Here is a 16,887-nt window from a genome sequence, read left to right as displayed (position 1 = left end):
TTTTGGCACATACTATATTTCTATACATATATATTTATACCAAACAACTTGATTGTACTTCAATCATAACTGAAATTATGATTAGACTTATTGAGTTATATACATTTGCCTTGAATGTATACTGCTTTTCACTTTGTTAGTAAGATATTTCTTTTTACAAATGGAATGAATTCAGCTAAGTTACATGTGAAGTTTCTATATAAAATATTTTAAAAATATCTCTTGTGAATAGTGTAGAAGAAAGATTTAAAAGGTAAATTACATACTCAACACTTTCTAGTCATATTATACTTTATTTTTACTTTTGATCAATAAATAATGAAAACAAAGATTATAATTGTACATATATTATATAAACTGAAGTCCTGAGAAGTATTTTTTATTCAGTACCATTGGTAAATTATGGTTATAATTACATTTTAATGTTGTTTTTCATATAAAATCTTGTTTACAGTATAAAATACTGCCTTGATTTAAACAACAGGCATGCACTGAAAATATTAGCTTCTAAGTGCAGCACTCACTTTTGAGTGTCAACATGATATACTAAGATAAATAAAATGTATTAAACAATGTCAATATCAAGAATGTATTCTATTTGTTTACAATAGTGTTTGGATATAGCATGTATATGATCAATGAAAACATCAAAAAGGAATTTTGTTTATCTTTTCTCAATAATATTGAAAGTACATATGATATTTTCTTATGCAATAATTATAGAATTAAAAGATAAAGACTGGTGACTGTTTTTACTTGGGAAATACATAAAAATGACCAAGTTACCCCTGTGTTGACTATTTTTCTTTTCATCATTTATTTTTTCATCATGTTGCATCCCATTCACAGTACCCCATGCCTCTATACCTCTCAGTCCCACCCTAACAAATACCTCCCAACAAGGCAAGGAAAGCAACCCCACCTCACCTTGGGTGCTACCTCACCCTGAGACATCTAGTCCCAGCATAAATAAGTATTTTCTCTACCACTGAAGCACAACCAATCAGTTCAGATAGAGGAAGGGATCCAACGGTTTCCAATAGAGTCAGAGGCAACCACCTTTTCAATTATAAAGGACTCACATGGAGAACAAGTGGCATACCTTTTATACATACGGAAGGGCTCCTGCATGCTATTTGGTTGGTGGTTCAGTCTCTGTGAACCCCATTGTGCCCATGTTAGTTGACTCTGTAGGATTTCTTGTGGTGTCCTTGACCTTCCAGCTTATTCAATTATATTCTACACACTTCCACAAGACTCCTCATGCTCTCTGCCTGATGTTTGGCTATGGGTGTCTACATCTGTTTTCATCTGCTGCTGGATGAAGCTTCCCAGGAGACATTCTAGGTTCCTGTCTGCAAGCATAGCAGAGTATCATTACTACTGTCAGGGGTTGGCTCTCTCCAATTAGATGGGTCTCATGTTGGGACAGTCATTGGTTGGCTATGCCTTCAGCCTCTACTCCTATTTATCCCTGTATATCTTGTAGGCAGGAAAAATTTTCGGTTGAACTTTTTGTGGGTTTGTTGATGTACCTCTCCTTACACTGAAAGCCTAGCTGACTGTAGGAAGTGGCCACTTCAGTATCTATATCCCCCTGTATTAGGAATCTCAGCTAGGCTCACTTCCTTTTCCCAGATCTCCAACATAGATGGCCCACAATGAGTTCCATTCTCTTTCCCACCACTCTCTTGCCCTCCTCTAATGACCACTATTTGCATATCCCTCCTCAAAACCTCTTCCATACAGTTCCCTCTTTCCATTCAGTTCTTATGCATGTATAAACACTTTGGAAATAAACTTAATGGTTTTGCAGAAAACTTGGAATACTTCTACCTCAAGAACCAGATATACCACTCCTGGCCACGTACTCAAAAGAAATTCCCCCATCTCAAAAAGACACTTCTCCAGCTATATTCATAGTAGTTTTATTGTAATACCGAGCAACTGGAAGTAACCTAGATGTTCTTCAACTTATGGGTGGATTAAAAAATATGTGACACAGTTATACAATAGAATACTATTCAGCAAACAAAGACATTTGCATTTGCAGGCATATGGAGAGCTCTTGAGAATACCATCCTGAGTCTGATAACCTGTGATTCCTCATTCAGTTCCACTGCTGGTGTGTGTGTGTGTGTGTGTGTGTGTGTGTGTGTGTGTGTGTGTGTGTGTGTGTACACGCCCCTCAAAAAGATGAAACACGGGAAACTAAGCTCCATTCTATCCTCTTCACCATCAGGATTGCAGGGTTGGCACAAAATAGCCTACAATGAGAGTCTCAGCTCGGGTAAGAAACAACACATACTGAAGCCAAGGAGTCAGAGGTTCTCAAACTCCTGTGTGTCCAGTTGCTATTGGGAACTGCTTGGAGTCAGGAGTGAAGGAACTATTGCTTAGTTTGGGGGTGAGAGTTTGTGTCTAGAAGGAAGAGGGGCCTTTTAGAGAAAACTTAGGTGGCAGCTCTGTATGACAAAGGCTTACGCCATGGCAATGAGAGAGATGGTCCTTGCTTGCCCAAACAATTTCATTCATTGTTCATCATGGAAAATGGGTGCATACTGTAAGAACCCATTTCGGGGATCCCCACTCTAGTTTCGGGAATGAGAGAGCACCCAAAGAAACACGAGAATCCATTGCTTTAATCACATGAGGCAGTTTAATGACGGAGCTCTGGACTGACATGAATCTCACACAGAAGATAAAGGATGTTGGACACAAGGCTCGGAAGCTAGGGGTTTTTATGGGTTAAGGGGCTTAGGGGTGTGGAATTCAGCATAGCAACACACTATTGGCTTATTCAAACATTAACAGAAAGATTACATGTTAGCAAAAGGGCATCAGGATTCTGTTCCTGTGGGCTTGGGGCTTATCTTTGTTCACATAGCAACCAGCTGATGTATGACTTTACCCAGTGTCAAGGGGCAGTAGACAGAGGGGAGATTTTATTTTTTTCATCTTTACAGTCAAGCTGTTCTTAGGAATGTCTTAACAACAGCCCTGTCTGTTCTGCTTTGTTCTCGGCCCTAGGCCGTGGGCTCATAGACAACTCTTTTACATGAATCACAAGTTACAAAATCTCATTTTCCTTCACATACCACTTACTCAGGGAGGATCAGAGATTTAATATCTTTTGCAGGAAGGAATGTCTGGGAAGGGAAGCTTATTTGTTAAATCATCAGAGCTAGCCCATCTAGTACCTCATTGACATGAAGAATTCTGAGCTGTAACATGTGGTCATGATGTTCATCTGAGGTGTCATGGCCACATGCTCCAAGATAGGAACTGGGTCAGGGGCAGATAAAACAACTACCAGTCTCAGATATGAGTTTGCCAGGGTTTTTGAATCTGCTCAACTTTTTCAGTTTTTGTCTGCGACATGGTTCCACTTGTATCACAACTTTTCCTTATTCTTCCTTTCTTCCTTCCTTCCTTCCTTCCTTCCTTCCTTCCTTCCTTCCTTCCTTCCTTTCTTTCTTTCTTTCTTTCTTTCTTTCTTTCTTTCTTTCTTTCTTTCTTGGAAGGTGTCATTGGAGTGATTGTCTTATGTTATTTCCATTAAAATTTGGGTGGAGGTGGGGTGTTAGCATTAAAATATAACACAACCTAAGCCAAAAGGGTAACAAGAGGTGGAGTCTCGGAAGACAAAGGATTATTGAACCAATTAATTGATCAGTGAATTGAAATAGAACATTTTACATAGTTTATGAGAATTCACATTGGCATTAAATAACATTTGATTTATCTACATAGACATAACATTTTGCTTATTATCATGTAAGTTTCCCCAAGTTCAGTAGCCATTATACTCTGTCAAGAGAGTTCATATGTCACTGAACGTTCTCAAGGTTTTCATCTGTGGGTCTCAGTGTCTGTCTTAAAAGTCTTCACTCAGATGATGTGTCTGAACAAATTCTGCTTCAAAGCCCCAGGCAGGTCCAAGAAGATGGCTGGTCAGTTTCTGTCTGGTCTGTAGCAGCAGTACTGTCTTTCTCCTTATTGTAGTTTGTTTATTGACAAAGAAGGCCTTGCTTTGCTATGGTAAGTGTTCACAGAGCTAGAAGATCTAGCAACAGTAATTCTTAATGTCCCTTCAACTGCAGGACTGGTAAAGTTGTCTTGGAATCTACCCATACCCTTTGTCTCATGGTGCTAGGTTCAACTGAGTTTGTATATTATTATCCATATATATATATCTTACATATATATATATGTAAGATATATATATAGATATTGCAATACTTGAGGCTCCAGACTCACTTCAAATATTCAGTGCATTTTGTATAAAGTATTTTATATTATTATTTTACTCTGAATAAGGTCAATATTCTTTGCTGTATATAATTTTCATGGCATATAGTCTCATGCCATATCCCAGGCTAAGGCTAACCTGAAACTTTTATTATAGCTCAAGCTTGCCTCAAACTCATGGTGATCTTCCTGCCTCAATTTCTCAGGGCTAGCATTGCAGGATCATATAATTTTATAGGGCTTTTATTTAGGTTCAAATTGTCTGGAAATATAATAATATTGCTTATTAAGATATATGTGTATGTGGACAAGCGGATAGATAAATATAAAATAAGCAAGCATACCATTTCAAACAAGATAATGAAACTTTCAAGGTAATTCCAAACTGTATTTTCTTAACCCATGTTTAGATAAAATTTATAGCCTTATAAATGACTTTCTGGTAAGAGCATCATTGAGAATGTTTAGGTTATTTGAAAAAGAATTTGAATATAAAGTATGAAAGTAGTAGAAAAGCTATTCATAGAATATAATATATTCCTTGAAAATCTAACAGGAAAACATCCATATAGAATATTGTGAATTTTTTCTCAATGACACATTGTAGATACATAATACTCTTATCATCTTCAAAATTATGAACAAGCAAAAATATCATTATTGAAATACTGTTACCCTCTAGGCAGACTCTGCTGAACCACATCTCTTACAATAACTGTTTTATAATTTTATAAGAAAGATATCCCTTGCCGGGAGTGGTGGCACACGCCTTTAATCCCAGCACTCGGGAGGCAGAGGCAGGCAGATTTTTGAGTTGGAGGCCAGCCTGGTCTACAAAGTGAGCTCCTGGACAGACAGGGCTATACAGAGAACCCCTGTCTCGAAAAACCAAAAAAAAAAAAAAATGCAATTTCCAAAAAGTAACCCATGTGTGTAAGTTATTTAAGAGTATCAGGTAATAGCTGTGAATTAATACCTTATAGGTAAGTGATCAGTATGTATTCCTGCTGTCATTGACTATTTTATGAATATTCCATGGGACTAGCTTGGGTGGCTGAAGTCTTTATCTCCTGAGAGAGTGCATATTTTAAGAGCAATTTTTCTTTGTAACTATTGGAAGGGACTTTTGTGATGTTGACTTTAAACAATTTTATACTGTTTGAAAGCAGAAATTTTTTTTCACACTGCTAATGAAAACCTTACTAAATTTTATATAAGTAGCAATATAACCAAGTTCAATTTAGAAAACTGGAGATATTAAAATTGGATTTATTATAATGAAACACAAATACCTGCAGAAAACTTTCCAAAGAATTTCTAAGTATATGTATACTTAACAGAATAAAATACTACCGATAAAGACTAAAAAAAAAAAAAAAAAAGAAAAATATCCCTCAACGTATTTTATTTCTTTCCTATTTCATTGCATTTAAGATAAAACTGTAATTTTAAATTATGAAATGTAAGTTTAAAAATAATTACATAGATGTAATGTACATGTAATTTTTAAATTGTATTTATTTATAATTTCATATATAAATTATGTAGTTCTATCATTCTCTCTGTCCCTTCCCTTGCTCCAATTCCTCCTCTGCACTTCCCACTCTTGACAATCTGTGGTCTCTTATTCATTAGTTATAATTATTAGATATAAATGTATATAAGTTTATGAATGTAACCTGCTGAGATTATTTGTCATTGCTCAAACTTATTTAGGACTAGCCTCTTGGGACTGGCTAACCTATCAGGGGGTAGGTCCCTGAGGGAGACTGATGCTTTCTCTATCAGCAACCATTAATTGTTAGTGACTCTTCTTCTAGGAGTAATGTCTTCTGAGAATTATCCCATCCAAGTTGGCATGTCAAATTATGTTGTCATATTTTAGACCTAGTTGAGATAGCATGGTTGCAGCTCCTTCTTCACACATAAAAGATTCTTCCTAATAGCAGACATATAGTTGGGCTCCTCTGGCTCTTAAAAAATTTCCCCCATCTCCTTCTGTTATGTTTCTTTACCAGTGGTTCTCAACCTGTGGGTTGTGACCCCTTTGCGGGTCATATATCAATATTTTGCATATCAGATATTTACATTGTGATTCATAACCACAGCAAAATTACAGTTATGAAGTAACAATGAAATGCTTTTATGGTTAGGGTCACCACAGAATGAGGGAGTGTATTAAAAGGTAACAGCATTAGGGAGATTGAGAACCACTGTCTTAAACTCAGGTATGGGAGCTCCATTGAGGGTTTATTAAAGACTAGACATCCCACAGTGATTTACTTCTGCATTTTCACCAGTTTGTATTTTCTGTAATGATCTCCATCTGCTGCAAAAAGAAGTGTCTTTTCTGAGGGTGAGAACTATTCTTTTATACGGGAATAGGGATAAGTATTTAGAATGGAATTTGAAATTTACTGGCTCAGTGAATTGGTATTATTAGATTCTCTTCTAGGATCCATGGTCCCACCATCCACAGATAGGAAGATAAATTTATAATACTAAATGTGAATTCCCTATTATTGCATGAATCTTCTGTCCAATTTCATGGCCATTTTTTACCTCTAGGATATATGTGCCATGATTGCACCTTCCAGGAAATCTTGCAACTTATAGGTAACTCATTTTATTTATAATGATCATATTTTTTATTTCCAGATGAGAGGCATGAGTGACTCAGTGAAAAAACACAAGCCATGTTCAAATAAAAAGTGGATCTTGATTGAGATAAAGCATAAGTTTGTCAAAGAGAAATCAATACCCATCTGATACATGACTTCCCCGTGACGTCTCTTGGAGGCCTGCCTGCATGCCATCATCGCATTCCTGTGTTGCAGACTGCTGCTCAGGATGAATTCTGTGGTATCTTCTAACAGAAGCCAAGTGTGGAATGAGGGAAATCGAAGCATGGTGGCTTCTTTTATTTTGTTGGCCTTTTCAGAATTTCCAAACCTCCAATTGCCCCTGTTCCTGGTATTCTTGATCATGTACATGGTTACTGTGTTGGAAAATCTTGGTATGATTTTTATCATCAGGATGAATCCCAAACTCCACACTCCTATGTACTTTTTTCTCAGCCACTTATCCTTTGTTGATTTTTGCTATACATCTGTAATTGCACCAAAGCTGTTAGACCTCTTGATTGTAGAAGACAAATCAATCTCCTTTGAAGGATGCATGGCTCAATATTTTCTTGGGTGTACATTTGTGATTATAGAGATGTTCATGTTAGCAGTGATGGCCTATGACAGGTTTGTGGCTGTCTGTAACCCTCTGCTCTACACTGTTGCTATGTCTCATGAACTCTGCTCCCTCCTGGTTGTAATTACTTACATATGGGCTGGGATATTTTCCTCAACTCTCACATATATTCTTTTGCAGCTCTCTTACTGTGGACCTAATGTCATCGATCACTTTTGCTGTGAGTATTCAGCTCTGCTTTCTGTGTCCTGCTCAGACACCTCCTTCAGTCAAATGGCATGCCTGGTCATTTCCATGTTTAATGAGGCTTGTTGCCTCTTGATCATCATCACTTCCTATGTTTTTATAGTTGTCACTGTCATCAAAATTCCCACAAAGGGGGCCTTCCGAAAAGCATTTTCCACCTGTGCCTCCCACCTGAAAGCTATTGGTGTCTGTCATGGGATCGTTCTTCTACTATACTGTGTGCTCAAATCCAAAAGTTCACTGTTTCTTGTGAAAGTAGCCACTGTGTTCCACAGCATGGTCATCCCTATGCTGAATCCCCTCATCTACAGCCTTAGAAATAAAGATGTCAAGGAGACTGTCAGAAAGTTAATCTACCTGAAATGTATTTTTCATTCAATATAACAAACAAGTTTTTAATGACTTTCATAAATATACTTCATATATTTCATTGAAAATTTTTAGCTATTTCTATCAATAATGGAGTGATATTCATTGGAAAATCAGACAATTTCTGTGTGTCTACAAAAATTAAATTTAATTATGCTTTAGTAATTAACTGTAAGAAATAGAGAAAATATGTCTTCAGAATTCAATGTACTGCTGTGGAACTGTAACTGTTCTCAAAAGTATGTTTTATAAATACTAATTGGCTTTCCTAATATATAGCAATACTTAGATGTTCAGGCAGAAACATGAACTATCTAAAAAACAATTCAGTTTATTCAATTCCAAATAGATTACACTGATAAAAAATGACCAAGCAAAATATGATATATTTAAATTTCACTTTCATAATATATAGTATATTATAGTTGAATTTATTCTAGTCTTATAAATTAAACATTTTTCTGTTAGTAAACTACCACAGGATTTAAAGTATATTGTAAATTCCACTTTGTCCCTTGTGATAGTATCAGCTGTGGTTATTTTTTACTGTTACTTATGTAAAACCTGGCTGAGATTATTTTAGTTTCATTTCTTTTGTGGAAATCATGTTGGTGTAATCATTTTTCTCAGGTTCTCCCATTACTCATATTGGAGATATAACAACAAGCATATTTTCATTGATGTAATAAATGCATTTGATATAGGTGTTCCATATATATATACATATATATGGAAACATCTTTTACAATTGTTAGTTATTCACTATAAATAACTAGTTATATACTACAGGTTATCTGTTTGAATTTGTTATTTTACTGAGTAACTGAGGTTTCAAGTCTAGGCTCCTAAACTAGTAAATTTCAACCTTCAAGCCTATGCTCATAAACTCATTTGGCTCCTCCTCTGATTAAAGGAGAGTCACAATAGAGCAATCTAACTATCTTCAACTCATAACTTTTAGATAACTCATATTATACTTCATCTGTTAACCTAACTCAAGAGAAATTCAAAGCCTAAGCTCCAACTCTATAGGGGAATCTAGACATGTTTTGTAAACAAAAAGTATTGGAGTATCAGGTGCCATACTTGGTCAAGTTATTGATAACATATTTCATGTGCTAAATTTCATTTCCATTGTTCCTATGGCCACTTGAATACTTGAAATTGTGTGCTCATTGTTATATTACATAATCTAGAGGTGTGAGTGAAATGTCATATGTAAATCTTGTTCCCCTTGTCATTTAAGAGTTTAATAATAAATACAATTGAAAATACATGTGAAGTGGAATTGGAATATAATCTCATAGACTAGCAAAATGGTTCCTGTAGATAGTGGAAATAAGGGCAGAAATATTGAAATATCCTTTTTGCCTTTGTTTACTGATTTTACAATGGGCATAATATGAAATCATGAAATAATGGACAGGAATTACCCGGTAGTGATAAGAAATAGGGAACTGAAGACCATCATCACTGAAGAAAAAACAAAACAAAACAATGAAATCTGAGTTACAACTAACTATTAAGGGAAGATGTGGTTACTATATTATAATCTCAAAAATAAATGATAACTGTGGTTATTAAAACACTATAAAATATAAACTCTTAGGTTTTTTTAATCACAAATTACCAGTGATGCAACTTAGTTCTTGGTTTAATTAACTATAAGTAACTCTTTGACCATTTTTTTTATTCAGAATTACAATTGTGATATTATTTACAAGTCACTTGTTTGCTTAGTGTATTTATTGGTACAAGATTGGTGCAAAAACTAATGTATAAAACAAAGTTAGCTCAAAATTTATGACATATTTAAGAAAGAAATAACAGTAAATCTCTTTAATTCTTATTGTGTCCGTTCCCTATAATTAATAAATTATAATTATATCTGTATGATTTATAAATGAAATTAAAGAAAATTTCATATGATTTGATGAATTGGCCATAGGTATATAATACTGTGCTCAAACAAACAAAACTCTTAGTGAATAAGCATTGAGTGTCTGATCCTCTAGAAATCTCTAGATACATTTTAGGTTGGTAGTGATTTGTAGTTATTATGACTAATTCACTAACTACATATTATCAAGAATATAGTAAGTGGCCTTCATTTTATGAATTAATTAAATTTGAGTTCGGATGAATTTGCTGAGGATAGAGAACACAGCTCTTAGTGATGGCTCTTATTTAAGAAGTTTAAGGTTATGACAGAAATATTATTTTTATTGGATATTTTATTTATTTACATTTTAAATATTATCCCCTTTCCGAATCCCCCCAGAAGCCCTCTATCTCACCCCCTCTACTCCTGCTTCTATGAGGGTGTGCCCCCACCCACCCACCAACTTCTGCTTCCCTGTCCTAGCATTCCCCTACATTGGGGCATTGAGCCTTCACAGGACCATGGGCCTCTTCTCTCATTGATGCTTGACAAGGCCATCCTCTGTTATATATAGGGCTGGAGCCATGGGTGCCTCCATGTGTAACCCTTGGTTGGTGGTTTAGTCTCTGGGAGCTCTCACTGGTTGATATTGTTCTTCCTGTGGGGTATGATACTTTTTTCAGTCTGAATGGTAGAATAATATTTATGCATAGGATAAACAAAACCTTTAAAGTGTCTTGAAATATTTGATAATATAATCTGAAAAAGATTAAATAGGCTCTTTTAAAACTATGAATCTCTAGAAGATAAATAAATGTATTAAACATAAAATTGAAAAAATATAAATACAGATATTCTTAAATATGTAATTTCTTGTGATTGTTACTATTATATTATCCTTTCACATATGTTTGAGTAGTTCCAATAGATGTGAGTATAGGAGTTTGAGTTTTAGAATGTACCAAAGCAACATTGCTAATGAAAACAACAGGAAATTAGAAACAATAAAAATTCTATGATTTTAAAACATAAATTTTATCAATATTAATATCAAGACACTAAAAAAGATCATGTAGATATTCTCAGTTAAAGTTCATCCTACCATTTAAAAACATTTCAAATAACTTCTCAGCATTTTGGCTAACATCAAGTGTAAAAACATTTCAAATGTATTGAATAAAACTGTAACTAAATATAAGAACACTTACAATAATTTGAAATGTAGAAGCTATTTCAAGTTTATGTTATACTTTGAGCCACATCATTGCTGTGCTTCTCAAGCTATGTACCCTAGGAAAGCTGAAAGCTCAACAGGGGATGGATTTCAGTCTTGGGAACATAATATGGTTCTTATAATCATAAATCATGTTGACTAGGAGCAGGCTGCCATCCTTTGACCTGGTCTACCTTCCTGAATAGGTTATTCTTTGTCATTTGTGTATACAATGGATTTGGAACTTCTCAGATGATCATTTTACTTAATTCTTCAGGTTTTTTTTTCTTTCATTTTCTTTTCTTTTCTTTTCTTTTCTTTTCTTTTTTTTTTTTTTTTTTTTTTTTTTTTTTTTTTTTTTTGATTTATGGCTGGTGGATGAAAAGTTTTCTTTGGGGATGCAACCCCTGAGAGGTTTCTCATGCTCTAGTAGATGGCCCTATAGCAATTAACACACTTGAATAGCTAAGGAGACTCAGGAAATATGGATGTCCAAAGTATATGGATATGGAAGTAGTGGGGAAGGGGTACAAATGTGATAAAAATACACTGTATGAAATTTTTAAAAATTAAATCCAATATTGAGAATTATTTTTGCAAACGACCAGCTTGCAGAGTTTGTTTTATTTTTAATTAAAAATTCAATCTTCTCCAGGCAGTGGTGGCTCATGCCTTTAATCCCAGCACTTGGGAGGCAGAGGAAGGAGGATTTCTGAGTTCGAGGCCAAGCATGGTCTACAAAGTGAGTTCCAGGACAGCCAGGGCTATACAGAGAAATATATAGCAATACTTAGATTTAACTTGCATTAAAGTTTCCTTCTATTAATTTTTTCTATATGGCTGAATTTGTGGATAGATACTGTTTGAATTTGAATATGACTTAAAATATCTTGTTTTCTACCTCTATGGTTATTGAGAGTTCTGTTGGTTATTGTAGTTTAGGTTGGCACCTGTGGAGTTTTTTTTAGAGGTTATAAGATATCTGTGTAGGCCCTTCTATCTTTTAGATTCCTTGTGGAGAAGTTGGGTGTAATTCTGGAAGCTTTGACTTTGTTTGTTACCTGCCTTTTCCCCTTGTTGCATTTAATATTCTTTATTTTTTCTCTATATTTTGTGTTTTGATTACTACATAGCAGGAAGATTTTCATTTGTGGCACAGTATAATTGGTACTTTATAAATTTCTCATATGTTTTTAGACATCTCTTTTTTTTAGGTTACAAATATTTTCTATAATTTTTTTGAGAATATTTCCTGGGCCTTGAATCTGGTATTCTACTTTCTTCTATTCCCATTATTCTTAGGTTAGGTCTTTTTATGGTATCTCAAGTTTCTGGATGTTTTGTGTCAGAAATTTTATAGATTTAACATTGTCTTATATATCAATTTTTTAATTGTATCTTCTACACCTGATATTTGCTCTTTCATCTCTTGTAATCTGTTGGTAATGTTTACCTCTGTTGTTCCTATTCTCTTCCTTAGGCTTTCCATTTCCATGATTTCCTAAGTTTGTGTTTACTTTATTGCTTCTATTCCCACTTTTGGGTCTTGCAGTTTTATTTCCTTCACCTCTTTAATTGTATTGTCCTATATCCCCTTAAGGTATTTATTCATTTCCTCTTTAATGATCTCTATCATGTTTATAAGATTGGACTTATAGTCATTTGTGTGTGTGTGTTTCCATTGTGTTAGGAGAACCAGGGCTTGCTGTATGTGGTAGCTATATTTTGAAGGCGTCATATTGCCCTGGCTTCTTCTGTTGATTGTGATTATTTTTTTGAGGGCCTTTTATAAATCTGGAAGGTTTTATTCCCTTGATGTACTTGTTATAGTAGGTACTGGGAGAGGGGTGATCCTTGATGGTCCTGGTATGGCAGCCCTCTGAGGGGTATCCTTGGGCTGTATTGTTCTGGACCTGCAGGCTTGTATGATTCAGGAGCCTCGGGTCTGATGAAGGCAGGAGAAGAGGTGACATGAGAATGAGGTCTCCCTAGGCTAGCACACTGCTAAGGACAACTTATCTAAGCCCAGAGAGCTCAGCGAGCAGGGCGAGTGAGGGGATGCTTACCTGTATGGTTCATGGGTTGATGACAGTGTAGGGGAGGCTGTGGGAGAATGGAGGTTCTCCTGGGATAGCACCATCCTCAGAGAACAGAGGGATCCTTAATTAGAGATTTTCAATTACATTTTAATTAATTGTGCATTAGAAGATTTTAGGTCAGCTCATCTAAGACAGAATAATAGAGTAATAGATGTAAAACATATAATTGATAGATTAATAGATAATAGATAGTTTCTTAAAGTTGCTATACCTATGATAAAATAACAAAAGTTAAGGAGGAAAGGGTTTATTTGACATATACTTCCAGATCTTACTGCATCACTGAATGGAGTCAACAAGGAACTCACAAAGTGGAAACAAGAAATGGTTCAGAGGCTATGGACAAGTTCAAATAAGTCATGAAGGAATGTAAAAGTCATTTATGGAGGCAACATAATTCCATGGGTTTTTCTTTTTCAGATTCCTTTTCTCCACTCTATGCTACTGCTTAGAGTCCACTCATCCCTCCCCACCCTCATAAGACTGACTCATCCATTATTAGTACACATCCCCACTCTTGTCAGACCAACCCGCCACAATTTTTACACATTCTTACACTCATCACACTGATCCCTTCATTATTAGGACACATCTTCTACCTTCAGTTCCTGTTCCCTAGTGACCACCTATCCCTCACTCATCTCATCTCTCTTCTCACACTCCTACTTTTCCTCTGCAAAAATGATTGCCAAACACTCAATATCACCTGACTCTCTTAAATTAATTGTGTAGACATTTTCAGACATCAAACACTCTAACAATTTTCTATACTCCTCTCCAATACACACACATACACACACACTCATAGTCACACAATACATACACACACATATATGTGTGTGTATCCCTATCTATATTCTTATAAATACACACACACACACACACACACACACACACACATACATATCAGATTGGAAAAGGATATTATCCAACCATACATTTGACAAAAGGCTAATATCATAGATTTATAAGGAACTCAAGAAGTTAGACACCAACCCAAATAACACTATTAAAACATCGGGTACAAAGCTAAACAGAATTTTCTATAGTGGAATCTCAAATCAGTGAATAGCCCTTACAGAAATATTCAAAGTCCTTAGTCATAAGGTAAATGCAAGTCAAAACAACTCGGAGGTTCCATCTTAGACCCACCAGAATGCCTAACAAAAATTCAAGAGATAGTACATGCTAGCTAGAGGAACACTTTGATGGTGGTTGTAAAGAAATCTTGTATGATCACTTTAGAAATAAATTTAGTAGTTTCTCATAAAACTTGGAGTAGTTTTACTTCAAGACCCAACTGAACCACTCCTGGGCATATTTCCATTGTTCCACAAAGACACTTGGTCAGGAATGTTCATAGCAGCTTTACTCATAAAAACCAGAAACCGGAAACAACCTAGATTCCCCTCAAATGGATAAAGAAAATGTGGTACATCTACATAATAGAATGCTATTCAGCTATGAAAAACAAAAACATGAATTTTGCAGGCAAATGTGTATAACTGAGAATATCATACTGAGTAATCCAGTTCGAAAAGGATATCCATGGTATGTACCACTAACAAGTGGGTACTAGCCATAAAAGACAGGTACCATACTACATTCCACAGACCCAAAGAAGCTAAACAAAAAGGAAGGACCTAGGTACAAAGATAACTATCAGTTACAAGAAGGAATAAAATTATCATAAGAGGCATATAGAGGGAGAGAAATGGGAGGAAGTAGGGACAGTGACAGGAAGGGAGGGTTCAGGGTCACAGGTGAGGAAGGATAGGAAAGATGTCTAGATGGACATGAAAAATGCATGGAAGTCTGCAACTGACAGGGGTGATGAGATGGAGGGCATTGTCAAGAAGAGACAGAGACCTGGGAGAGGTGCCCAATAATAAAAGGAGATGAACTTAGCTGTAACTCACTACATTTGGGAATATGGAAGCAGAAGGAGGCACTTTCTATAACCATGCAGGAACCCCAGTGGAGTAATAGAGATACCAACCCACCCACAAAACTTTTAATCCCAATTTTATCCTGTATATAAGAAATGCAATGTTCTTTCCAGCTTCTGGCTATTATAAATAAGGCTGCTATGAACATAGTGGAGCATGTGTCCTTCTTACTGGTTGGGACATCTTCTGGACATAAGCCCAGGAGAGTGTAAGGACCCAGATATAGCTGTCTCTTGTGAGACTATTGCTGGGCCTAGCAAACACAGAAGTGGATGCTCACAGTCAGCTATTGGATGGATCACAGGGCCCCCAATGGAGGAGCTAGAGAAAGTACCCAAGGAGGTAAAGGGAACTGCAACCCTATATGTGGAACAACAATATGAACTAACCAGTACCCCAGAGCTCTTGTCTCTAGCTGCATATGTATCAAAAGATGGCCTAATCAGCCATCACTGGAAAGAGAGGCCCTTTGGACTTGCAAACTTTATATGCCCCAGTACAGGGGAACGCCAGGGCCAAAAAGGGGGAGTGGGTAGGTAGGGGGTTGGGGGGGTGGGTATGGGGGACTTTTGGGATAGCATTGGAAATGTAAATGAGGATAATACCTAATTAAAAAAAAAGAAATGCAATCTCATAGAGTAATGTTGCTCTATCTACACATATTCTTTAGCATCTGCTGTCATCAGAGTTTTTGATCTTAGCCATTCTAACTGGTGTGAGGTAGAATATCAAGGTTGTTTTCATTTGCATTTCCCTGATGACTAAGGATGTTGAACATTGCTTTAGGTGCTTCTCAGCCATTAGAGATTGCTCAGTTAATATTTCTTTGTTTAAAACTGTACCACATTTTAAAATAGTGCTACTTGGTTCTGTAGAGTCTAACTTCTTGAGTTCTTTGTATAGTATTTTAGGCATCTATTAGATGAAGAGTTGGTAAAAAATCTTTCTCCATTCTATAGGATGTCATTTTTTCCTACTGAGAGTGTCCTTTGCCTTTCAGTAGCTTTTCAATTTTATGAGATCCTATTTGTCAATACTTGATCTTAGAGCCTGAGCCATTGGTATTCTGTTCAGACTTTTCCCCTGTAAAGATATGTTCAAGGCTCTTTCCCAATTTCTCCTTTAACAGATTCAGTGTATCTGGTTTTATGTTAAGGCCTTTGATCCACTTGGACTTGAGTCTTGTACAAGGAGGTAAAAATGGGTCAACTTGCATGCTTCTATTTGTCAACAGCCACTTAACAGGACCATTTGTTGAATATACTGTCTTTTTTCCCCTGGGTAGTTTTAGCCTATTTGTCAAAGATCAAGTGATCACACGTGTGTGGGTTCATTTCTCCATCTTGAATTCTATTCCATTGTTCTACATGTCTGTCTCTATACCAATACCATGCTTTTTTCCCCACTATTGCTCTGTAGTAGAGTTTGAGGTCAAGGATGGTGACTCCCCCAGAAGTTCTTTTATCGTTGATAATAGTTTTGCTATCCTAGGCTTTTTGTTCATCCAAATGAATTTGAAAATTTCTCTATCTCTAAAGAATTGAGTTGGAATCTTCATGGGGATTGCACTGAATCTGTAGATGGCTTTTGGTAAGATGGCCATTTTTACTATGTTACTCCTGCTGATTCATGAGCATGGGAGATCTTTTCATCTTCTGAGATCTTCTAAATTTCTTT

General features: G+C 35.9%; 1 protein-coding gene across 1 annotated transcript; it reads left to right on the top strand.

The window, feature by feature from the left end:
* Olfr1164 (olfactory receptor 1164) lies at nucleotides 7,070-8,181 on the top strand. The gene has a single exon (NM_146641.2). It carries the CDS (start codon nucleotides 7,102-7,104, stop codon nucleotides 8,080-8,082), a length of 981 nt encoding a protein of 326 aa, NP_666852.2. The 5' UTR covers nucleotides 7,070-7,101; the 3' UTR covers nucleotides 8,083-8,181.
* The last annotated feature ends 8,706 nt before the right edge of the window (nucleotides 8,182-16,887 follow it).

The sequence above is a fragment of the Mus musculus genome, chromosome 2, assembly GCF_000001635.26.
Source record: "Mus musculus strain C57BL/6J chromosome 2, GRCm38.p6 C57BL/6J".
Classification (NCBI taxonomy): domain Eukaryota; kingdom Metazoa; phylum Chordata; class Mammalia; order Rodentia; family Muridae; genus Mus; species Mus musculus.
Note: the sequence above shows the minus strand (reverse complement) of the source record. Positions and strands in the feature narration are given on the sequence as shown.